Raw genomic sequence first — 24,821 nt, 5'->3', positions numbered from 1 at the left:
TACCTGTTGAATGACCTAGATTACAAATAAAAACAAAACAGTCATTTTTGTTCATCTCTCATGACTGCAATTTATTATCACCAGAAAAAAAATACATCAGCCACTGGAATCTAAGTTTTAATTTATTACTAACAAACCAAAACAGATATTAGAATCTAATCATAACAGGAACAAAAATAACTATATATCAGACATATCATACAATGTTACAGTACTTATCCTACGAATGAATGAGAAGAAATGTGCTGCAATAATAAATAAGCATTCAGTTGCGAAACACAGATTGTATTTTGGAGCTTGTTAGACCTAGTGTGAATATGTGTGCTTCTATTTACCTGTAAATAGAAACGTTTAAAGCAGTGATCGGTCCGTCGCGAACGTTTCGACTTTTAGAGCCGTCTCTTAAGAACCATTCATTGAAAGGGGCAGGGCTAAAAATGGAGCGAGCACACCATAAGAGGCAAGAAATAGAGAGTGAAAGAGAGAGAGAGTCATCTCTTGACTTTTCCCTTTTGCTGCTTTGCCCTCACTCTCAGTGGCTCTGCTGAACGTTGTTGCTCTGCTCACAGCAGAACTTCGCTTTGATCAGCATGTTAAGTTAGGTTAACAATTAACATCAAGATGATCCATATCCTGATGCCTCTATAAATGCATTAGGCTGCCTAAAATATTTTGAAATTTGAACTGAATCTGATCCAAGCAGAAGAAAACTGTTTAAAAAAAAAAAAAAAAAAACTACTGTGGGAATTTATTTGATGATGTAGAAGCATAATGTGCTAAGGACATGTATGAATACACAAAGCAATTATTTCATAATAAGTTATATCACTTGACACTTTTTCTTTGTTTTAAATGAGTCGACCATCGTAATCATTACTTGCAGCCCTCATGAACACTCATGTGTCTCTTCAGATTTCCATGTTGCGAAAATCCTTTACTGCAAACATCACAAACAAACGGTTTCTCTCCTGAATGAACCCTCATGTGATTCTGAAGTTGACCCTTTTGATTAAATCTGCTCTTACAGATGTCACAGCCATACGGTCTCTCCTCAGTGTGGACTCTTGCATGTCGCTCTAACTGGATTTCGTTCACAAAACGCTTACTGCATTCATTGCAGCTAAACGGTGCGGTGTGAACCTCCATGTGGCTTTTAAGATAATTCTGCTTTGAAAAACCTTTACCACAAACGCTACAAATGAACTGTTTTTCTCCAGTGTGAACACTCATGTGTCTCTTTAAGGTCCCTTGCTGTGAAAATCCTTTACTGCAGATATCACAAATAAACTGCTTTTCTCCTGTGTGAACATGCATGTGTCTCTTTAGATTCTCCTGCAGTGAAAATCCCTTACTGCAAACACTACAAACAAATGGCGTCTCTCCTGTGTGAACACGCATGTGATTCTTTAAATGAATTTGTTGTGAAAATCCTTTACTGCAAATACTACAAATGAACGCTTTCTCCCCTGTATGAACACTCATGTGTCTCCTCAGATCTCCGTGTCTATAAAATCCTTTACTACAAAAGCTACAAATAAACGGTTTCTCCCCTGTGTGAACATGCATGTGGCTCTTTAGATTTTGTCGTAATGAAAACCCTTTACTGCAGACACCACAGATAAATGGCTTTTCTCCGGTATGAGAAGACATGTGTCTCTTTAGATTCTCCTGTAATGCAAATCCTTTACTGCAAACACTACAAACAAATGGTTTCTCTCCTGTGTGAAGACACATGTGAGTCCTCAGACTTTTCTGTAGTGAAAATCCTTTCCCACAAATACTACAAAAAAAGGTTTTCTCTGCAGTGTGGATCATCGTGTGCTTCTTCAGCGTCTCCTTCCTTTTAAATCTTGTACTACAAACATTACAGGAAAATGGTTTTTCTTCCGAATGGACCTTCATGTGAGTTTTAAGATTTGTTTTTGCGTGGAACCTTCTACCACAGTCGTCACATGCAAATGGCCTCTCTCCAGTATGAAGTCTCACATGTATCTGAAGGCAGTGCTTTTCTTTAAATCCTTTACCACAAAGATCACAGCAATATTCTCTCTTTCCAGTGTGAATCATCATGTGTAATCGAATATGAGTCTTATTTTTGAATCGTTTGCCACAAACATTGCAACCAAATGGCCTTTCTCCTGCATAGACTCTAATCTGAGCAGTGAGTTTGGAGCACAGTTTAGACCTTTTACCTCTTTTGTGAACCTTCATCTTACTTTGTTGAAAAGAACAAAGCGAATTTAAGTTTCTGTCTGGTTCCGGTCCTCTACTGTCCTCCCCACGAGGTTCTGTTTCCATCTGCACGGTTGTGCTGCTTGTTGAAGATTCAGCCTCTTTATCGTCTTCAGTTTTGATGTGTTGAAGCTCAGATACCTGAGGTTTCTCCTCATCTTCAATCTTCACAATGAGCTGCTCTTCCTCCTGACTGATCCACTGTTCCTCCTCTTCCTCCTTTATAAGTGGGGGCTCTTGGTCCTGTTGGTTCAAACTGGAGCTCCATTCATGGGTGACCTCTTCTTTAATTACCAGCGTCTCATAGTCTGAACAATAAAACAAACATACAAGGACATTAATCGTTCTGTGATGATCATAATAACAAATAATAATAATAATAATAATAATAATAATAATATCACAAAGGTTTTAACAAAATTTTCAGTCTAAGAAACAAAAAAATATTTTGTAGTAATAATGGCAGATGTTTATATAAAAAATTTTTTATAAGATTGTTTCATAAAAACAGCTTAAAAATATCAATGTTATAACAAGATAAGCAGAAAAGAAACATATTTAGACAAAAAAAATCCTTAATATGGTGGAGCATTTGAGCATCCTTGTTGTGTTAGCTTCTAGGCATTAAGGAGAAGAATCTGACCGAGAGCTGTTATGTACAGATGCATGGACAAAATTGTTGGTCCCTCTGACTCAAGCATGTCTCGAATGATCTGGTTATTCAGGTTATTCATAATACTTCATGGTGTGTTCAATGTGAATCTGATAAGGACACATATGGTCCTAAAATGTAAGTCCACATTCACTTTGCACAGTGAAAGCAATATGTAGATAAGTAACCCTGCTTTAAAAAAAAAAAAAAAAAAAAGCTCACTTTTTGAGCTTGGCTGTAATTCAATTCTGCCACTTGAATCCAATGGTTTGATACAAAATTAGTTTGCTTAAATATACAGAATTTACTGAGATCTTTGCCGTATTCTGTCGTGGATGATGCATGTTCGGGGGGCTCCAAAATGAGCCCTCCGGGGTCGTCTGTCTCAACCTTCATCTCAGACATCCTCACTTCAGGTTTCAGTCACATAACCTTGATCTTCTGTATTACTACTGCCTGAAACAGAAAACAGACTCAAATCAGTATTTGATCAGATAAAGCGTATCAATAGAAAATGTTAAACCGTAGCAGAGTTGAAGCGATGCTGCAGAGTCTCATACCTTAGTTCTGGGTTCACTCTGTCCCCAGTCTCTCGGACCTCAGCTGGACAAGAATTAGAGGAAGTGTCCATAGATGGTGTGGTCCTCCTTGTAGTCTTATCGACTCGACTTGTAGCTGTAAATCATGAACTTTAAACGCTTGTACTTCAAAAACGCTTATTTGATTCCTGCTGTTAGCTGCTTTAGCTCCACGGTGGGTTACAGTCCATTCACTTTGCTAATACAGGATAATTACACTCCGGCCACCAAAATCCAGTTAGAAATAATCGAGTGCTTCAAAACAAACATGCAGAAGCCATATCATCACGAATGCATTCAAGCTAACAGAATAAAACATCAATTGCACAAACTTTAAGACGTTTTTGTTTCAAGACATAGCTTGTCAAGCTAGCACTGCTATATCCGGTTACTTCCGCCTCACTGACCAATCAATGCCGAGTCAAATGCCGATTTGATATACTACTTCCTTTTTGCACTAATTGATTTTCAGAATAAAATAACAATGGAGATGACCATCATTAAACGTGTGGATAAAATCTTATTCCATTTTTATTTCGATTACCAGATCCGTCTTTTTATCATAACACACCACAACTTTAAATTCTTAAACATCTTTTGAAAATACTCAAGACACTTTCAATGACCAACAATTAAAGAATCCAATTTAGCTCAAACAGCTTTGAAAAATGTTTATTGGATAAGTTTTAACATATTTCACAACAGTACTCTGCATATGTCATTTAGTACAACATGTAACAAAAAAAATAGTATTTGGTGAACACCCATTACTTTGAGATCACTTTAGTTAAGCTATGTGGAATCATGTTCCATACAGCATTCTAATGACAGCTCCATATATCCAATCCGAGTCTGTGAGAAAACACAATGTTCTCTGATCAGGGAGAACAATTTTTTTTTTAAAAAAAGCTCTGAAGTACAGCTGCTAATTTCTAACAATAGTTTTTACATATCAAAATAAATTTAAGAGAGAGAGAGGCCAAAATAATAGTGAAAAATGTGACCAGAAAGAAAGAGTTTAGGAAAGAAAGTGAAATAAATGGCACCAAAACACTTGCAGCCTTTACTTAAAACAATAAAATAATAATAATAATTTAAAAATATCACTAAAAATCAAAACCAGGAAGGCTGACTAATTTGGCGATGAGTATACCAGACATGAACAAGCTTCAAAGTTGTAGTGAGAAGAGACAATTTGAATGTTCATATTAATAAAAGAAATGAGGCACATTTTAGTTACAACCAATACATTTTAATTTCTAATCTACCCAATTTACAAAACAAAAAGGTTCTTTACGCATCCAAAGAGGGAGTACTCACAGTTCCAATGGCATTAACAAACTCAAGATAAATTTTCAAATTAAAATCCTAGAGGCAGTTTTGTAAGTATGTAAACTGACAATTCAGAGCACTTCTGCTAAGACTGACTCATTTTTAGATGAACAAAGCTGTCGTTTTTGTCCTGCTTGTATCTTATTTTTACGTTTTAGACTGAATAAAACTTGATCAAAACTTCTGCCAGTATCTGAAAAAAAGCTTAAGTGGAAATGAGCTGGGGAAACACGGTTCTTAGGCATAAAAACTAAAATGACTGAAAGTTATTTACATTATTTACAATCCAATAGAAAATAAAAACTTTGTAAATTAATCTCAATAATCAATGCAACATAAATGGCTCAACACCGTGCTTACGAACAGCACTAATCCATTTCCTGTTGTCAAATGCCTCCTTGAGCATTTAAAATGTACGTAAACATCCAGGAAACTTTTTTTTTTTGTCTGTACTAATCACACGCGAAACAAATGTTAAAATTTTTGAGTTTGTTTTCAGAATTTAAAACATTCGTTTATTATAAAGCTGAAATCCTACAGCTCCTAATACTGTCTGTTAACTTATTTACAGAAGGAATGCTGAGAAAGTCTTCTGTTTCAGTGGAAAATGAACCCTGACACACACAAACCTAAAGCGGACCTGGAACCGGAAACCCAGTCGCTGTGTGATAATTTACTTCAGCATCACACAAATGTTTCATTAGCGCAAGCAATCAAATGTCCAACTCTAAAAAAAAGAAAAAATTAAAAAAAAAATTTTTTTAAATGGAGGGAGGGAATAACTGCACACATTTATCTGACGGTTGTGTGACAGGATGTCCAGCAAGGTATTTTCCAGATATGTTCAGGAAAAGAATAATCATAAAGTTAAACATGGTGGTGATAGGGTGAAGCCTGGAAGACTTGGCATAACTTACAGAGCCATGAAATCTGCTCTTTATCAGAAACCCTAAAGGGCAACGACTGGCCAAATCATGACCTTAAGTTCAAACAAGTTTGAGTTATGGACATGAGCAATGATCCAGAGAAAAAAAGAACAGCAAATCCAACTCTGAATAGCTAAGAAAAAAAAGGGGGTTGAACTGACCTAATTAAAGCAGGAACTCAAATCATTAAAGCTTTGAATAGCCAATTTGACATTGAAAATGTGAAATAATGTAATTTAGCACTTACCAGCCGCCCCAGAAAGCAGAGACCGTAGACTGATTGGAAAAATACTGACAGTTTAGATTACGATCAAATCAATCACTCCTTGTAGCCCCTGTGAACCTCCATGTGTTTCTTCAGATTTCCAAGTCGGGAAAACGCTTTACTGCAGACGGTGCACACAAACGGTTTCTCACCTGAATGCACTCTCATGTGATTTTCGAGCTGACACTTTTGATAAAATCTGGTTTTGCAGACGTCGCACCCAAACGGCCTCTCCTCCGAGTGGACCCTGACATGTCTCTCTAACTGGATTTCATTTACAAAACACTTGCTGCAGTCCCCACAGCTAAACGGAGCGGTGTGAACCTCCATGTGGTTCTTGAGGTGATGTTTCAGAGCAAACCCTTTGCTACAAACGTTACACATGAACCGTTTCTCTCCTGTGTGAACATGCATGTGTCTCTTCAGAGTTTCTTGTCGCGAAAATCTTTTCCTACAAACGCTACACACAAAGGGTTTCTCCGCCGTGTGAATCCTCATGTGCTTTTTTATATTCTCCTTTCGTTTGAATCTGGTGCCACAAACGTCACAAGAAAACGGCTGTTCTACTGAGTGGACTTTCAGGTGTGTTTTTAGTTTTGCTTTTTCGTGAAACCTTCGACCACAATTGTCGCATGCAAATGGTTTCTCTCCTGTGTGGAGTCTTATATGTGTCCGAAGAGAACTCTTTTCTTTAAACCCTTTCCCACAAAAATCACAGATATGTTCTATATTGCCATTGTGTGTCATTAGGTGTAATTTAATGGAAGTCAAATGTTTTAATCTTTTGCCACAAATTTTGCAACTAAACGGCTTCTCTCCTGCATGGACTCCAATCTGAGCCATAAGTGTTGAATTCAGCTTAGATACTTTACCTCTTTTGGGAACCAACATCTTACTTTGTTGAGTGGAACCTGTTGGATCCGGGTTGTTGTCAAGTTCTTGTTCTCTACAGTCCTTTCCATTAGGTTCTGTTTTTGTCTTAGATGAGCTGCTGCTTGAAGCCTCTAATAACTGAGATTCCTCTTTATTTTCACTCTGCAGCTCTCCATCCTCATTGATCCACAATTTGTTCACTTCCTCCTTCATACCTGGGGTCTCTGTGTCCTCTTGGTCCAAACTGGGGTTCCAGTCATGAGGAACCTCTTCTTTAATCACAACAATCTGCTGGACTTTGGACACAAACACATATAAACATTAAGGGTCATTTATACATATATATTCAGCATTGATATAAACTGTTATGTTTAGAAATGTGAGGTTTTTTTTTTAGCTTATTTATTTTGAGAATAAAATTACTTAATAGACCAACAAACCAATAAGTTTCACAGAAACGGAACCAATTATCCAAGTAAAACAACTATTAAAGTCCTCAGTTAATAGCAAATAAATTTTCTTTCTTAAAGTTGAAAATAATCAAAATCTAGGTTAAAGATGACTGGAAATATGCATTATAAAAAACTCTAAGAATTGAATTTGTCATTTTCGACACACACACACACACATATATATATATATATATATATATATATATATAAAATCAAGAAGTTAGTTCAAAGTGCTTTAAATCATAAAAAAACACAAAATTCAATTACAAGATTTTGAGTGCAGATACGTTAGAGCACATTCACTTACTGATATCTTTGCTGTCTGGTGTTTCCTCCTCCAGTTCTGATGTGGATTCTGCAGAAATGAGGGGCTCCAAGCTAATCCCTCCAGGTTCAGCTGCTTCAACCTTTATTATCTCAGACATCCTCGCTCCACTTCAGATTCTCCTTTTCACAACCCTTGTTTACAACCTTCACATGTTCTTTTAGAGCAGGGTTTCAGTCATAGAGCGGGCATCTTTAGGTTTTTTTTTTTTCTGCTGAAACTGGAATCGGAGACAAGAATGTGATCAAACAAAGTGTATAATCATAAAAAGTAAACTGTGGCAGAGCTTGAGCGGTGTTGCAGAGGAGAGAGTCCGATACCTTGGTTAGTGCTTCTGGGTCCACTCGATAACTGTCTCCAGTCTCTCGGTCCTCAGATTAACATGGTTAGAAGGAGGTGTCCACAAATGATGTGGTCTTCTCCGCACGGTGTCATAAACTCAGAGTGTGGACATTCTTAAACACTAAACTATAAACTGAAAAAGCTCGACTGCCGACTAATTAAATCTCCGCTGTTAGCTGCTTTAGATCCGCGGAAGCTAACGGTTCATTCAGGTACCTAGTAACGGCTAATTGCATCCTGTGCTGCAAACTCCGACTAGAAATAATCAGAGCGACTCAAAACAAACATTTGGAAGCGGTCTCTTTATGAAGACTATTGAATAATCAATTTTACACTTCTTTAACATAAACTTTACAACGTTTTTTTTTTTTCTAGCAGGGCTTAGCTACGAGCTAATATGACTACATCCGGTTTCTCCCTCCTTGCTGACCAATCAGCGGCAACTAAAGCTCAGCATGATGCGAGAAACAACTTCCTCTTTCAGCTTCTAGCCATTCAGACAAAACACTGAATTCACGCTCCGTTAAGCATCGGTGTCAAAAATGGTCGTTGTTTGAGTGCTGACTTTTTCAGCTCAGTTTTAATGTTTCAGGTTGGAGTCGAGGCTCAGCTATCTGCTGTGTACTCAAGCTGCTCAAACCATCCTTATTTTGACCAGAAACGCTTTTAGGTAACATCCCAGAGGTCAACAAAAAAAAAAATAATCACGAATTAATTTAGTCTGAGTCTGATCTCACACACTAATGAACCTCCATAACATCTTGTCTGCCGGAAATAAAGTCAGTCTGTATTTTTATTTCAGTATTTTGTGTTTAATTGAGGGGATTTACAGAAGATGATTACGGCTACTGGGGGAAAAAAACAAAACAGAGTTTAATCTCAGAATCTTAGTTTTTCTGTTATTTAAGTCAGTTCCCCCCGCCTCCCTTGATAGCCCTGATCATCTTCCATAGATTTTCTCCATTTTGGAACCTGAGTAGATTGCCATTGAGAATTTTTGTTATTTTGAGACACAATAAATTTAAATAAATGTCTTTGTGGTTTTGATGAGCTGTCTGTCATATGTTAGAAAAAAATAAACCCAATGATGTTGATAAACAGGAAGTTATAATGAATTTTATTGATACCTTATTTTTGATTTATTTATTTTTGTTGCCAAATCTATGTTTCTTCCAATTTCCTGACACCTAGGCAAAAGCTAACTTGATGTTTATGTGAGCAGATTTTAAAATAAACCTTGTTTAAAACCATCACCTGCCTTTTTTTATATTATTAAATATCTCTGGTGTGACTAGGACAAAGTTATATACATTTCCCCTGTTCTAAACATTCAACAATGTGACTACAGACTGCACAGGTTTTGCTAAAATCAGACATACTATCCTTCTGGCTTCAAATATGTGGCAAAGCGTCAGAGATAGATTTATAATTCCCCTTCAGGATTTAAAACGTGACAAGGTCAAAAGGAACAAATACAAAGAGCCACAATCCCATCACACATCAATGCGAAAGTGAAAGTTTGACACTTTTACCACCAGAGGGAGCCATTTTAACAAAAATGACATTAGGAAATTTTTATTTTTGTTTACTTTCAACTGTTGGAATTATTCCACATAAAAGTTGACAACTAAACAGAAAATAAATTCATAAATTTGATATTTTTCATTTTGATGTAAAATTAGATACTTTAGGGTCAATAATTGTATATATAGAATGTCACTACCAATTAATTTATATTTTTGGAAATTATCCAAATAAAGAAAAAAACAAAACATTCTTTGAAATTAAAATGTTTTCAGGTCTTGTGCATTTGCTGCAGAGATATCTAATGCTGTTAGCTGGTATGACCACAGCCCTGCAAGGGGAAGAGTCTTATTTCTGTGTTTTCAGGGTTCTCTTCGTCCCTTTTTTCAGTAATGTTGATCACTGACCTCATTCGGCTCAGATTCCTCCCTAATCCAAGTGTCCAGGCTTCTACAGTAAGCCAAAACTTAGTTTAGTTCATACTTCTTCTCCTCTTCATCAGTATCACACTGCAGATTACAATCTACTGTAATCTGTTCAGACCAACACAGATAATGTCATTAAAGTATGTCATTATAGGTAATCCTGTGAAACAAGTAAAATCTAAAATTTAAATTAATCTATCGTTGCAATCAAGTAATTCAGCAAAGATTTAGCCTGTAAGTCAGAAAATAAAGGACTACAAAAAAAATAAAATTAAAGGATGAAAACACTCAGTCAGATTGATTATCTTGATGGTTTTGGTATTCGAAGTCACTCTGAAATGGGATTTTAAGACCTTAATGGTTCTTTCCTGGCGACTGTAGATTGGTTCAGACCTCAATTTAGAAGCATGGATAAAATCTTGTAAATAAAAAACAAAACTGCAGGGTATTCGCAGCTTGCAGCTTGAATTTTAGCTAATATATATCCTCAACAAAACATGTCACATACAAACTGAATTTATATTTATAACTACATATTTGGAAATTTGTTAAACTATGTAGGACACGCAGGCCCGATTCACAAGAAACTAGTCACGTCAAGACAAACAACTTTGAAGCACTTTTATTAGATTAGTTTGAACATATTTTACAGCAGCACCCCTTTTAGCACAACATGTTTCTACCAGATTACATGAACATTTTCTATTGTTAATAAAGACTAGAATGAAAAATACAGCTGAAGTGAATAACTACCAGCAAGAAGTAATACGGGTAACATTAGTATCTGGTATCCACCTTTTATTTTGTACAAGTGTCTGAAGAAAAGTGCACTGTCCTGTAGTCAGGTAAATACAATATGTTGATATAAAGCTACAAACCACAGCTGTTAGTTTCTGAAGAGAGCTCTGACAGAGCGATGGACCGTTTGAAACTAGGATTAACCGTTTGAGGTGGCATTGAGGTGATTAGGCTCTAAACAGTTCTCATTGGTTGAACATTGCCAACATTACTTGTTCATGAAAATAATGATGAATGTGACAAAAGTAAACAAATAACTGACTTTTTATACCGAAATGCCACCCATACCACTTTAGTGATTGAACCTAAAGCACCATTAACCAACCAAAACCTTCCACCTTTTCCAAACATGGAAAGTTGGAAAAGTTGTAATGAGAGTGGTTCATATAGACTATTAATACATTTGATGGTTTGAATAGTAGTTACCTAACAAAACAATTAGTCAGTTGTTCTGCATTTGTTTTCCTTGTTGCTGATTGGCTGTACACTCACAAGCAGAAATAAGGAACACTGGCAAAGTTAGCTTCTGTCGTATTGCTAAAATGGTTTCCAATGAGTGCATTAATGCATATTAAGGTGTATTTGGTGTTTGAACTCTTAAAATAGGCAGTTATGCATGAACATGCATGTGACTTTTCAGATGAATTTTCAGAGAAAACCCTTCATTACAAACATTACAAACAAATGGTTTTTCACCCGTGTGAACAGACATGTGTCTCAGTAAGTTCTTTCGTAATGAAAATCCTTTACCACAAACACCACAAATAAACGGTTTCTCTCCCGTGTGAACGCGCATGTGGCTCTTTAAAGTGTCTTTTTGTGGAAATCCTTTACTGCAAACACAACAAATAAATGGTCTCTCTCCTGTGTGAACTTGCATGTGTCTCTTTAGATTCCCTTGTAGTGAAAATTCTTTACTGCAAACATTGCAAACAAATGGTTTCTCACCTGTGTGAACACGCATGTGTCTTTCTACATTCTTTTGAACAGCAAATCCCTTATTACAAACACCACAAACAAACGGTTTCTCTCCAGTGTGAACATTCATGTGACTCTTTAGATTTCTTTGCCGTAAAAATCCTTTGCCACAAGCACTACAAATAAACGGTCTCTGTCCTGTATGAACATGCATGTGGCTCTTTAGACTCTCTTTTTGTGAGAACCCTTTACTACAAACTGTACAAATAAACGGTTTCTCTGTTGCATGAACACACATGTGACTTTTCAGATTGACTTGCTGTGTAAATCCTTTACTGCAAACACTACAGATAAATGGTTTTTCTCCTGTGTGAACACCCTTGTGTCTCTTTAGATGGTCCTGTTGAGAAAACCTTTTACTACAAATACTGCAAACAAATGGTTTCTCTGAGGTGTGGCTCCTCATGTGTTTTTTAAGACTCTCCTTCACCTTAAATCTATTGTTGCAAACATCACAGGTAAAATGTTTTTCTTCTGTATGGAGCTTCATATGGGCTTTAAGATGTTTCTTTGTATGAAACCTTTTACAACAAACGTCGCAGGCAAAAGGTCTGTCTTCACTGTGGACACTCATATGAGTCTGAAGAGAAACCTTTTCTTTAAATTCTTTACCACAAAGATCAAAGCTATGTTCTCTTATTCCAATGTGAGTCATTATGTGTAATTTAGCTGATGTCTTGCGTTTAAAACCTTTGCCACAAAGACTGCAACTAAATGGGTTTTCCACAATCTGAGCAGTAAGCTTTGAACAAAGCTGAGGTGTCACCTTACTTTGTTGGGAAGAGCAACAAAGAGCAACTGGATCTCTGTTTGGTTCCCGTCCTCTGAAGTCCTCTTCATCATGCTGTGTCTGTCCCATCTGTTCAGCTGAGCTGCTGGCAGGAGCTTCAGTCTGTCTGCTGTCTTCAGTTTTTATTTGGTGAAGTTCTGATAACGGAGTTTCCTCTTCATCTTCAACCTTTACGGTAAGCAGCTCTTCCTCCTGTCCGATCCACAGTTCCTCCTCTTCATCCTTCACAGAAGGCGACTCTGGATCCTGCTGCTTCAAACTGGTGTTCCAGTCAAGAGGAACCTCTTTAATCACCAACATCTGATGGACTGGGAACAATGAAACACACAAGGACATTAGTGATAAACTAAAATCCATTGAAGAACAACTGTAGTAGCTTTTTTTTTTTTAAACTTTTTTTTATAAAAGAGAAAGAATAAGTTAATCAACATATAATCGAGTTAAATTGTCAATCCCAATCCCAAAATGAGAATGAAAATGACCATATTTTTATCAGTTCAATAAATGCAGGCCAAGTAAGCTTCATTACTAATTCATATGAAACTAAGCAGGATATACTGACTGTTTCCTCTGACAAAACATGGTCAGCATTTAATAGGCTGCTGGGCTGACATGTCAAACTACTGCCCTACAGTTATTGGTGGATGGCTGTTCTCAGAAGTCTTAGTTTCCAAAAGAGTTGTTCATCAAAACAATGTAAATGAAACGAAATCAGACTCCTATAGCGCTGCTTTTCAGGACACTAAAAGACGCTTTGCAATAAAAATCTCTCAATCCCATTCATGCACACATTGATGATGGTAAGCTACTGGATTGTAGCTACAGCTACAGCTGGGGCAGGATGACAGAAGTGAGACTGCCATATTCCACCATCAGCCCTTCTGACCAACACCAGCAGGTAAAGTGGGTGAAATGTCTAGCCCACAAGACATTTCTCTTGTTGGACACAGCAAGAAAAACAGACGGGGGCTTCTTCCAGCAATCCACTGATTGCAGGAAGAACTCCTACCTGCATTATACTCTAATCTGAACAAAGAAAAAACCTATCAAAGAGCTTTCAATTAACACCAACATTATGTAGGTTGGATTAATAATAAGAATAATCGGACAGCATTTAAGACTTTCTCTGCAGAAAATATTTCTGACGGACAAAAAGATTTCCTTAACAATCAAACATATATATGTTTGTTGGTTTTAAATAAAACATTATAGTATTCATAAATGTTTGTACAACCAGCCTGCATGCCAACATACAAACATATTTACACAAACTAAAGTCAAATATCTTGTTGCTGCACACAATGTTGGCCATTAAAGCTGATTCTGGGACTTATATCTATTAATATAATTCTCTCTGAAGTCCAGCAAACATTTTATGACTTCCAGTCAGTGTTTCAATCCAGATAATACGTCACTTACTGAGATCTTTGCTGTCTTGTGATTCCTCCTCCAGTTCTGATGTGGATGCTATGTGGGGATCTAAGCTGAGCCCTCCAGGTTCATCTGCTTCCAGCTTCATCATTTCAGACATCCTTATCCCATTCTTCTTTCAAACATTCTTGTTAGAAGCCTTGCATGTTCGAATAGGTTATGGTTACAGTCATATAACCTGTATCTTTTGTTTTTCTGTTTCCTGGAAGTAGAATCAGACACAAATCGTCTGATGTAAGAAAATGTCAGGATAAGCTGAAGAGATGCTACAGAGCAGAAAGTCTGATACCTTGATCAGTAGTTCTGGGTCCACTCTGTAATGAGCCCCAAGCTCTCGGTCCTCAGCTGCACAACGAGGTGTCCACAGTCTGACAAAGTCGAAGGATGGACGTCGCTTATTTAATCTCTGCGGTTCGCTGCTTTAGCTGAAAGTCCATTCACCTGGCTAATTGCTAATTTAATTCTGTACAGCAAACTAGACACGATAAAATTGTTTAGAAACAACCATGTACCAAGGGTGTCACGTAAGCACTTGTTTTACACACATTTTAACACGTTTTCCTGTCGGGATTTTGCCAGTCAAGCTAACATTGTTACATCCGGTTCCTTCCTCCTCACTGACCAATCAGCGATAAGGACAGGAACCCAGCTGACTTCCGGAAAGACGTGACCGCTCTCCCGGGTTTACTGTACTTACGGTTATTATTACGTACAAGAATCACCTGTAAGTAACGAGGCATATTGGATACAAACCAGAGAGGACGCATATTTTTGACCCAGGTAAAATTTAAGTATAAAATACATTTCAAAAGTCTAGATTATTAGATTTTAATTGAAACTTATATTTTAATGCTTTCCCCGACGGAGCCAAGTTTTAACAAAAATCCTCTCCCTATAATTTGCTTTATGCACACATCAATTTATGCAGTCTTAAGTTTCATTTAACGTCATTTATTTTCCTTCTCAAAATGGCAATTATAGAGCCACGAGGTGCCACAGATAGAGATCCTCTTCTTCTTCACTTTCCTATGCAACCATTTCAACAGGTGGTCCTTTTACAGTATGGTTGTTCATCAGCATTGATGTTTGTAATCCTCCGCAGCACACACTCCCATGGTGGTGTTCTCACTTAATTCAATGAAAATTCAAAATATTTTATAGTGATCTAAAACAGTCATCTAAAGGCATTTTACTGAACAAACAGGTCAATTTCATATCAAATTATAAACAGAATTCAGTCCAAACAGCTTTTAATATGTTTATTATACACACTTTAACATATTTAGCAACAGGACTTTATATAAACTCTTTAGGACAACAAGTTTTTAGACAAGGTAACATGAAAGCTAATATTTAAGAGAGGTGAGTTAAAAAGTGAATAACTGCCAGCAGGAAGTAATAAAGAGGTAACATCTAGCGTCCACACTTTACTATGCAGAAGTGTCTGATTCAGATCATTTTAGTTTAAAGGGACACTATTAACAAAAATACGCCCATTGTCTTGTAGTTATGTGCATAATTTATGTTGACAGACAGCTACAAAGCGTAGCTGTTACTTTCCGAAAAGAGCACTGATAGAGAGGTGGTACATTTGAAACCAGGATTAAAGTTCAGTTTGGTTAGGCACTAAACATCACTCATTGGTTGAATATTGTCAACAATTCTCATACATTAAAAAAAAAAAAAAAAAAAAACACAAGACATGAACAATGTGACCAGAGAAAGAAGCAACAAAGAGAAAGAGCACCAAACTAGCTTTTTTAAAAGAGAAACAGTCAAAGGACATCAATGATTTAACTAATGACACCATCATTAGTAGCTTCAACAATAAATGAGTGAAAGACATGATTTTAAGATTTTAAGATGATAGGTTCACATAATATGCTTTACTGAACCCAAAGATCAGAAATTGGCTCTGAATCTCCGATAGTGTTCTCTAGTAGCAATGAATGATGAATAGTATTAAAAATGGATTTTGCCTAACCATAATTTAAAATACAGCTACAGAAGAATTGTATTTTCAAGTGTATTTAAACACGTCTCAACTTACTGTGAGAATTTCTATCATTCTGCAGAGAGGGAGTGCCTAATTTAGCTGCATCCCTTTTCCAACACGCCTGGAGCTGAATGCCACGATGACGAGGGTGTTGGATCAGAGATGCATCCAAAAATCTGCAAAATAAAGACTGTTGGGGAAATTACAAAAGCGATTTGTCAACCATCAAAATAATCACGAGTGGCAGGCCTCATGAACACCCATGTGTCTTTTCAGATTTCCATGCTGCGAAAACGCTTTATGGCAAACACTACACTCAAACGGTTTCTCCCTCGTGTGAGTGCGCATGTGTCTCTTTAGGTTCTCCTGCAATGTAAATCCCTTGCTGCAAACACCACAAATAAACGGTTTCTCTCCAGAATGGACTCGCATGTGCTTTTTAAGATGACACTTATGATTAAATCTGCTTTTGCAGACGTCACAAGCAAACGGTCTCTCCTCTATGTGAACTCTCGCATGTCGCTCCAGCTGCATTTCGTCCACAAAATGTTTGCTACAGTCGTTGCAGCTGAACGGTGCGGTGTGAAAATTCATATGCTTCTTCAGACCCCCGGGATTTGAGAATTCCTTACCGCAAACGCTACAAATAAAGGGTTTCTCTCCTGTGTGGACACGCATGTGTCTCTTCAGATCTAAATGTTGCGAAAATCCTTTACTGCAAACGGTACAAATCAGTGGTTTCTCTCCCGTGTGAACAACCATGTGTCTTTTCAGATTGTGTTGCAGTGAAAACCCTTTGCTGCAGAAACTACAAATGAACGACTTCTCTCCTGTGTGAATACGCATGTGGCCCTTTAGATGATCCTGTTTCAAAAACCCTTTGCTGCAAACGCTACAGACAAACGGTCTCTGTGAAGTGTGAGTCCACATGTGCTTCTTGAGGCTTTCTTTTCTTTTAAATATTGAGCCACAAACCTCACAAGGAAATGTTTCTTCTGAATGGACTTTCATGTGACTATTAAGAATATTCTTTGCATGAAACCTTTTCCCACAATCGTCACAAGCGAAAGGTTTCTCTCCGGTGTGAACCCTTACATGCGTCTGTAGGGAATGGTCGTCTTGAAATCCTTTACCACAAAAATCACAGTTATGCTCTCTCTTTGCAGTGTGAGTCTTCATGTGGAAGTCAACGTGAATTCTACATTTGAATCTCTTGCCACAAACATCACAACCAAATGGCCTTTCTCCTGCTTGGACTGCACTCTGAGTTGTAAGCTTGGAACTCATTTTAGATCTTTTACCTCTTTTGTGAACAGTCATCTTAATTTGTTGGGAAGAACACTGTGGATCTGGGTTCCTGTCTGGTTCTGGTCCTCCACAGTCGACTCCATCAGGTTCTGTTTCCTTCTGTTCAGCTGAGCTGCTGCTCAGACCTTCAGCCTCTGTGTTGCCTTCAGTTTTCATCTGATGAAGATCTGATAACTGTGGTTTCTCTTCATCTTCGGTCTTCACAATAAGCTGCTCCTCCTCCTGACTGATCCACAGTTCCTCTTCTTCCTCCTTTATGTGGGGGGGCTCAGGGTCCTGCTGGTCGGAGCTGGAGCTCCATGAATCGCAATGTTCTTCTTTAACCACCACAATCTGAAGGTCTGGGAACAATGGAGCACACACAGACATTACTGATTGGCGACAATGTTAAAGTGAGTGAAGGAGAGTCTTAAACTTCTGTGGATGGTGGGTTATAATCCCGGAAAATTATGTTCTTATTAAGATTACAAATGCTATAAACCATGTGTCTTTTCAGATTGTGTCCTTAGAAGGACTTATTATTATTATTATTAGAGAATGCCGAGACACTGCTGATCTGTTTGGAGACAAATTGGGATTACTAACAAAACTATGGTAGTGCTTTAAAAAGAAACATTGTTGAACATAAAAGTTCTCATCTGATTAAGGTCAAAATGTTACCAATTGTGTCACAACTGATAAAAGTATCAACATCGATGAAAACAAAATGTGTTTGGATAAATGAATGATTAGAATATATCATTAATGTACATGTTCTGTTTATTCAAGACATAATAGGAACCCAAATAAATATAAAATAAAACAGGAATAATAGACAAGCTATAATAAGTGACTTTCTGGGCTGGTGGTGAGGCTTCCAGACCTACAGAAATTTGTTAAGCAATTTAACCAGATTCATAATTAGTCAGGTGGAGTGTGAATAGAATAAAACATCGTTACCTTTGGGATGTTTTATAAAATATATCAAGCCTTCTTCCAAAGTTTGGCTAACATTTTGTTTGCTTATTAGCATAATTAGTTAATGTATGCCTGGTTACTTCTGGGCCAAACAGTAGAAACATTGCGACTGGAGGAGTTAGAAGTTCAAGGTGTATTCTACCTCTGCTGCAATGGCTTCTAGGATATTCATCACTTAGGGTTACTGATGCTTTGCTTTTTTCACCCTACAGCCCAGCAGCCCTTTTATAACTTTTACCCAGTTTGTTTGCTCCAATATAGACAAACAAATGTGTGTCACTTACTGAGATCTTTGCTATCTTGTGTTTCCTCCTCTGGTTCTGATGTGGATCCTGCAGGCACGGGGGCTTCCGAGCCGAACCCTCCAGGTTCATCAGCTTCAACCTTCATCATCTCAGTCATCCTCGCTCCACCTGGGATTCACTTTTTCACAATGCTTGTTTTCAGCCTTCACATGTCCTCGTACATTAAGGTTTCATCCGCATCCCTCTTTGCTGCGTCAAACTGGAATTAGACGCAAATCAGCACCTGATCCAAAAAGGAGAACTGAGAAAATAATGCGAGACACCCTGGTCAGTTTCTGGGTCCATTCCCCAGTCTCTCGGCCCTCAGCAGGACTACGAGGCTTAGAGGAAGTATCCACTGATCCCGTCTTTCCCACAGTCTCACCAGTTCGGACAGTGGACTCGTCTTGTTGTATGAAACCATTAACTTTATCAGCGTCAACCTCACAGAGACTGATTAGGTCTGTGTTGTTAGGAGCTTTAGCTTCACGGAGCTTCACAGTACATTCACTTTGCTAATGCAGCCTAGCTACATTTTATACTGCAAACCTTGGAGGATAAATAATCTCTGCGGTTACAAATAAATATCTAGGAGAGGTAACCCCACGAAGACTTTCGAATAACGACTAATACATAAATTATGCATTTGTTTTACTAAATACATTTTTTCTGTTGGGACTTGCATAGTCAAGCTAACAGCAAACCATCTGACTACTTCCTCTTCATTGTCCAATGAATGAGAAGTGAAGTTCGTCTGTGAAAACCTACTTCCTGCTTAAACCGTAAGCGTTTCACAAGAAAAGAACATCGATATAAATAAACTGTCAAAACGTTAAAAGCAATGTTAATAATATATTATTTTTACTTTAAACTTTTCAAACAGAAAAATATATTTGTAGGTTTCCAATGCATATAAAAAGTCAAAGTAGTAACTGAAAAAAAAGTCAAATTCAGTCTTAGACTAACCGTTTTGAAACGCATATTCATGATTAACACATAAGAAGTTTGGTAATTAACTTGTTGGAAAAATGAACATGAGATTGTCATATGTGTAGAAGTTTGACTCCGCATTAGGCATTTGGGTACTGAACCGCACCGCACCGAACATATCGCTCAACAGAAACAAGGCAGACCTACCTATAAACACTCCACAGTGACACATTTCAGCTGTACAGATATGCCAAAATTCTGAAATTTGACAATCTCATTTTCATCACAAAATAATAACTGCAATTTTCAACAAGATAAAAATTTTAGTTTCCCTAATTACAAAACCAAATTCACAGAAATGACAAAAATTAAATAAAATGGTTAAAAAAAAGAAACACACACACACACAAAGTTTTGTCATGTTTGCTATTTATTTTCTAGTTGCCATTTCATACGTTTTCTTAATATTCCTAATTATTTAAAGACATTTAAATCAGACTCAACAGAAGCATATATACTCTCAGCTTCACATGACAAGTTATTTACAAGATGATTCTGTATCATGTTCTTGATAAAAGACCTTGTGGGGTAAATGTCTGCAATTATAAAAACTTTTGTTTACATCTCAACCTCCAAGGTGTTCAATGAAATTATCTCCGTGAGTAAGAGAGATGATTTGACTCTTTAAAATGTGTTGCTAATGAATTTTGTAGATTGCATGCAATGTCTACGGTCTGCTATTAAGGCTTTTTGTTCATATTTATGAGATGGGTAACACGTTTTGAACTAAAAATTGTTAGTTTTGACCTAAAAATCCTGGTGATTAGATGTCCATCTGCATTATATTTGGAAGGGAAACTGCACTGAGCACACGAATCATAGGAGTAATATCCTAGGGGAAGATTTAAATATGTGGGAATTATGACAGGAAAAAGGTCAGATGGGATTAAGATCAGTGGAGGATTCATACTTTTTTTTTTTTTTTACACACCACTTAAGGATAGTTCTCAAAAATCCCATGGCAATATTTCCTCAATGTTGTTACCTCAGGTGGAATATTTTTGATTTTTTTAAAGTTTCATTAATCAAAAATTTTCCCTCTTTATGTTAATAAATTTTCTAAAAAGCTGATATTTTACAGACTTGGTCATTATTGATGTCTATGACAGCAATTTGAACACTGGTATGACTACAGGACATTTTCAACATAATAAAACAATCATCAGTATAACCTTTGTATAATTTAATATGTGAGAAAATGTGAAAACAGGGAACATAAGATAACTCAGATCAGGAGGCATCTTACTCTCCACTGTTGCCCCTTTAAATTGCCTGTACAGATCAACTTGAAACATAAAATTATTTTTGACAGAGCTCTTCTTTTACTGATTTATTGATTGAACTTTCTGGGTATTATTTACCTTAAAGGCATCAAGAGGCAATTCACAACGTTGCTGACCTGCAAGCTAGGAATGAAACATGCAACAGTGCTGAAAACAGATGGCATACCCACAGAAAGCAGAGATTGCTTAACAAAATCATTGATTTACTAGAAAAATACCGACAGATTAGTCAACTGTCATAGCCATTGCTAGTTGCTGACCTCAAGCAGATCTATGATTTCCTTTGGCTCTCCGTATTATTAAGACACTTCATGTTTTACCATCAGTTTCTCTCGTCGTTTTCTAGGTGACATTTTCGATCAAATCTGGTGTCACGGACGTCACAACCAAACGGGCTCTTCTCTGTGTGGAGCTTCATATGTTGCAGCAAATCTATTTTCTTCACAAAATGTTTACTGCAGCCGTCACAGCCAAACCTTGCCATGTGAACATTCATGTGTTTTCTCAGATAGGCTTGTCGTGAAAATCCTCTGCTGCAGATATTACAACTAAACAGCTTCTCTTCTGTATGGACGTGCATGTGAATCTTTAGACAATTCTGTCGGGAAAATTCTTTATTGCAAACGTTGCAAGCAAATGGTTTTTCTCCCGTGTGAACGCACATGTGTCTCTTTAGAGTCTGATGTAGAGAAAATCCTTGACTGCAAATGCTACAAATGTACGGTTTCTCGCCGGTGTGAACACGCATGTGACTCTTTAGGTTCTCTTGTTGTGAAAATCCTTTACTGCAAACACTACAAACAAATGGTTTTTCCTCGAGGTGGATCCGCATGTGCTTTTTAAGAGTTTCTTTCATTTTAAATCTTGAACTGCAAACATCACAAAAGAAGGGTTTTTCTTCAGAATGGACCTTCAGGTGAGTTTTAAGGATTCTCTTTGCATGGAACCTTCTACCACAATCGTCACAAGTAAATGGCCTCTCTCCAGTGTGGAGTCTCATGTGTGTAAGAAGCGAAGTCTTTTCTTTAAACCCTTTACTACAAAGATCACAGCTGTGCTCTATCTTTCCAGAGTGAATCATCATGTGTAATTTAATGTGAGTCTTGCGTTTGAATCTTTTGCCACAAACAATGCAACCAAAGGGTTTATCTACAGCTTCAACTCCAATCTGTCTCCCACGTTTGGAACACAGTTTAGGTCTTATGCCTTTTTTCTGAACCGTTATCTTATTTTGCTGTGAAACACCCCCTGGATCTTGGATTCTGTCTGGTTCTGATCCTCCAAACTCCTCTTCATCAGGTTCTGATTCGATCTGTTCAGCTGAGCTGCTGGTTGGATCTTCTGTCTCTAGGTCGTCTTCAGTTTTGATCTGATGAAGCTCTGATAACTGAGCTTTCTCTTCATCTTCCCTCTTCACGAAAAGATGCTTTTCCTCCTGACTGATCAGTTGTTCCTCCTCTTCCTCCTTTATGTGGGGTTCAGGATCCTGCTGGTCAAAACTGGAACTGCTATCATGGGGAACCTCCGCTTTAATCGCCAACATTTGGACTGTTAGCTCTGAAACACACATGGACATTGCCATTCTGAAAAGCAAATAGTTTGCATTATAACACACAATGTTAGAAATTTAACAAAAAATACTAAGTAGATCAGGGATATAATCTGCTCATATTTCAGCTTGTAAGGTTTTATTCCTCCAAAAAAGTCAAGTTAATTGTGTGGACAAAACTTGGAGAAGTAACTGTTCTCCTGTTTCATAATTCAAGGGCTTCACTTTGACGTCCGTGTTAGTTTTACGTGAATACTAATACTTGCAACACAGATGGAAAATGATTACAAGATTTCACATAACCAAGTCTTTTAAAAGAAAATACAAATATACTTTCAGCACAGTAAACTGAGTCACCGGATGTCAGATGGTGTCATAAGAACTGACAGAGGATAAAAAAAAATAAACGACCAGGGTGAGCACAATGACACAGGTTTCAGTGTGTTCTGTTGGCTTTAGTAAGCAGATCTGAAGAAGACAGTGTTGAGAATAGAAATTCAAACAGTCATACTGTGAACTGAAACTAAACTTAAAAAAAAACAAAAAAAAAAAACATCCAGCCTGAGTTTATTTGCTCTAATACAGATGATCAGATGTGTGTCACTTACTGAGATCTTTGCTGTCTTGTTTTTCCACTTGTTCTGATGTGGATGCTGCGGGTATAGGAGGATCCAAGCTGAATCCTCCAGGTTCATCCGCTTCAACCTTCATCGTCTCAGGTTGACGACGATGAAGGTCTTCGCAATAGTTGTCTTCAACCTACACAGTAAGTCAAGGTTTTCTTGGAGTACTACATTATGAAATGGAAAAGGCTTAAAAACACTAATTACCTCACTGCTGTTAGCTGCTTTAGCTACACAGCGGCTAATACTTATTTCGCTTTGTTGATGAAGACTAATTACATTCTGTACTGCTAATTTCGCCTGGAAATAATCATAGCGGTTCAAATCTAACATGTAAAAGCGAAATTCTCACACAAACTCTCACAAGTCTGCTACAAAAACAGAACGAACTTTGAAACGTTTCTTGTTTCGGGAACTAGTCAGTCAAGCGAACATTGCCATTTCCGGTTACTTCCTTCTCATTGACCAATGAATGACAAGTAAAGCTCTGATTCGAAAACACACTTTTTCCTCAACCAGTTAACATTTCACAATAAAACAAAAAAATTTAAATTGTAAATATTTAAACAGGAAAAATTACACGTAATATTCCTCCTGTCAGCTAAGAACAGAACATCTACGGTTCAGTTCATGGAGACTCACTGAGACCGGAGAAAAACCCAGCTTCCAATTTCACTTCCAAAATATAATTTTCCAAATAAAAACTGTCTTTTATTTCAGGCTAAAGTTTCTATTTTAATGGGAAGTTTGCCAAACAAATAAATCTACCCACACTGCACCTGGGGATATTTCTGCAAGACTGCATCAATCTGGAACTGTAATTTTGGCTAGTCACTTTTTTTTTTTTAAGATTAATAAATTACAGATATCTCAAATATTTTAAAATCTACACCTTTTCTATTTCTTGTCATGAAATAATATTACGACTAGTCAAAATTATATCACTGATTTATTAAATAATTTATCTGTTTAGTCAAATGTCTGGGGCTTTAAATGACAACTTGAGATAGTTGAAATATCTTGAAAGACATTTGATCCCTCGTAAAGTAATGGAAGATATCTTCAATTCTTTTTACTTGCAGAACCTAAATTCATATATCTTAAATTACAATTCAGGAAAGTCAAAATGTTGAATCAAGTCAAAACTAATTTTTAGACATCTATAATGTAATCAGGTCGTCAGGTAAATATGATTTTATGTTACAGCGGTCTATCATAAGGCCTGTTAGCCAAAATCCCTACTTCAATCCTTGTTTCTACCCATGATTGATAACAAACGACGCCACGTTGGACACAAAGAGTCTTTTTCATCATTAGTGATGTATTTTCCAAGGTTGGGGAGCCAAAAAAAGAAACCATCTTAAAGTGGAAACAGTGGGAAAAGTCCTGTTCTTATATAAAAATAACGAATCCTCCAGAAATTGAACAGAAATTAACACTTTTTTTTGTCAGAGCAGCAAACCAACATCAATCTCACACAAGAGAAACAGACTGTAAGTCATTAGAAGAGTAAAATTTTGCGTTTAGCTAATTTTATAGGATCAGAACCAGAAGTACCAGAACTTATCTTGCTGTGGTTTTGTCCTTTAAACAGTTTGTTTACATTTTTCTCCTCAATGAAGAGAGATGTTCAGGTGACGGTGAGTGGGTCACCAAAGATCTGCTGGCACTAGCAGATAGCAGAAGGACTTCCCATGTCTTTGATGAGGCATGGAGGAGCTGGTGGGATGGAGGAGTTTTGGGTGGTGTATGTGGAGTTAGTATTGTTAAGCAAGAGTACAAATCGTTCAGGCAAAGTGTGAATAACTGGTTAGGTGAGCATTTTAAAGCAGTCCTCATGAGTCTCCACATTTCATCCTTTAAAAAAAATAAATGACAGACATTTGCTTTTGTCCTATATGCCGTTAG

General features: G+C 37.2%; 5 protein-coding genes across 5 annotated transcripts; all 5 read right to left on the bottom strand.

Annotated features, from left to right (window-relative positions):
* Positions 1–101: 101 nt before the first annotated feature.
* Positions 102–3,864, bottom strand: LOC106916007 (uncharacterized). The gene is made up of 3 exons (XM_088000893.1): positions 3,445–3,864; positions 3,193–3,340; positions 102–2,540 (listed from the first exon to the last, which is right to left on the bottom strand). The coding sequence occupies exons 2-3, from the start codon at positions 3,287–3,289 to the stop codon at positions 874–876; spliced, it is 1,764 nt and encodes a 587-aa protein (XP_087857019.1). The 5' UTR covers positions 3,290–3,340; positions 3,445–3,864; the 3' UTR covers positions 102–873.
* Positions 3,865–4,118: 254 nt separating this feature from the next.
* Positions 4,119–8,965, bottom strand: LOC106916012 (uncharacterized). The gene is made up of 3 exons (XM_014984016.2): positions 7,956–8,965; positions 7,618–7,855; positions 4,119–7,154 (listed from the first exon to the last, which is right to left on the bottom strand). The coding sequence occupies exons 2-3, from the start codon at positions 7,733–7,735 to the stop codon at positions 6,040–6,042; spliced, it is 1,233 nt and encodes a 410-aa protein (XP_014839502.2). The 5' UTR covers positions 7,736–7,855; positions 7,956–8,965; the 3' UTR covers positions 4,119–6,039.
* Positions 8,966–10,533: 1,568 nt separating this feature from the next.
* LOC106915999 (uncharacterized) lies at positions 10,534–14,601 on the bottom strand. Its single transcript, XM_014983995.2, has 3 exons — positions 14,213–14,601; positions 13,912–14,125; positions 10,534–12,800 (listed from the first exon to the last, which is right to left on the bottom strand). Exons 2-3 carry the CDS (start codon positions 14,021–14,023, stop codon positions 11,335–11,337), a joined length of 1,578 nt encoding a protein of 525 aa, XP_014839481.2. The 5' UTR covers positions 14,024–14,125; positions 14,213–14,601; the 3' UTR covers positions 10,534–11,334.
* A 566-nt stretch (positions 14,602–15,167) lies between these two features.
* Positions 15,168–19,242, bottom strand: LOC106916000 (uncharacterized). Its single transcript, XM_014983996.2, has 2 exons — positions 18,469–19,242; positions 15,168–17,568 (listed from the first exon to the last, which is right to left on the bottom strand). Exons 1-2 carry the CDS (start codon positions 18,584–18,586, stop codon positions 16,154–16,156), a joined length of 1,533 nt encoding a protein of 510 aa, XP_014839482.1. The 5' UTR covers positions 18,587–19,242; the 3' UTR covers positions 15,168–16,153.
* Positions 19,243–19,810: 568 nt separating this feature from the next.
* On the bottom strand, positions 19,811–23,384 carry LOC106916008 (uncharacterized). The gene is made up of 2 exons (XM_014984012.2): positions 22,899–23,384; positions 19,811–22,298 (listed from the first exon to the last, which is right to left on the bottom strand). The coding sequence occupies exons 1-2, from the start codon at positions 22,999–23,001 to the stop codon at positions 21,064–21,066; spliced, it is 1,338 nt and encodes a 445-aa protein (XP_014839498.2). The 5' UTR covers positions 23,002–23,384; the 3' UTR covers positions 19,811–21,063.
* Between the last annotated feature and the right edge of the window lie 1,437 nt (positions 23,385–24,821).

The sequence above is a fragment of the Poecilia mexicana genome, unplaced genomic scaffold (assembly GCF_051168715.1).
Source record: "Poecilia mexicana isolate PSO_F unplaced genomic scaffold, ASM5116871v1 scaffold_19, whole genome shotgun sequence".
Classification (NCBI taxonomy): domain Eukaryota; kingdom Metazoa; phylum Chordata; class Actinopteri; order Cyprinodontiformes; family Poeciliidae; genus Poecilia; species Poecilia mexicana.
This window is presented reverse-complemented; position numbering and strand designations above follow the sequence as displayed.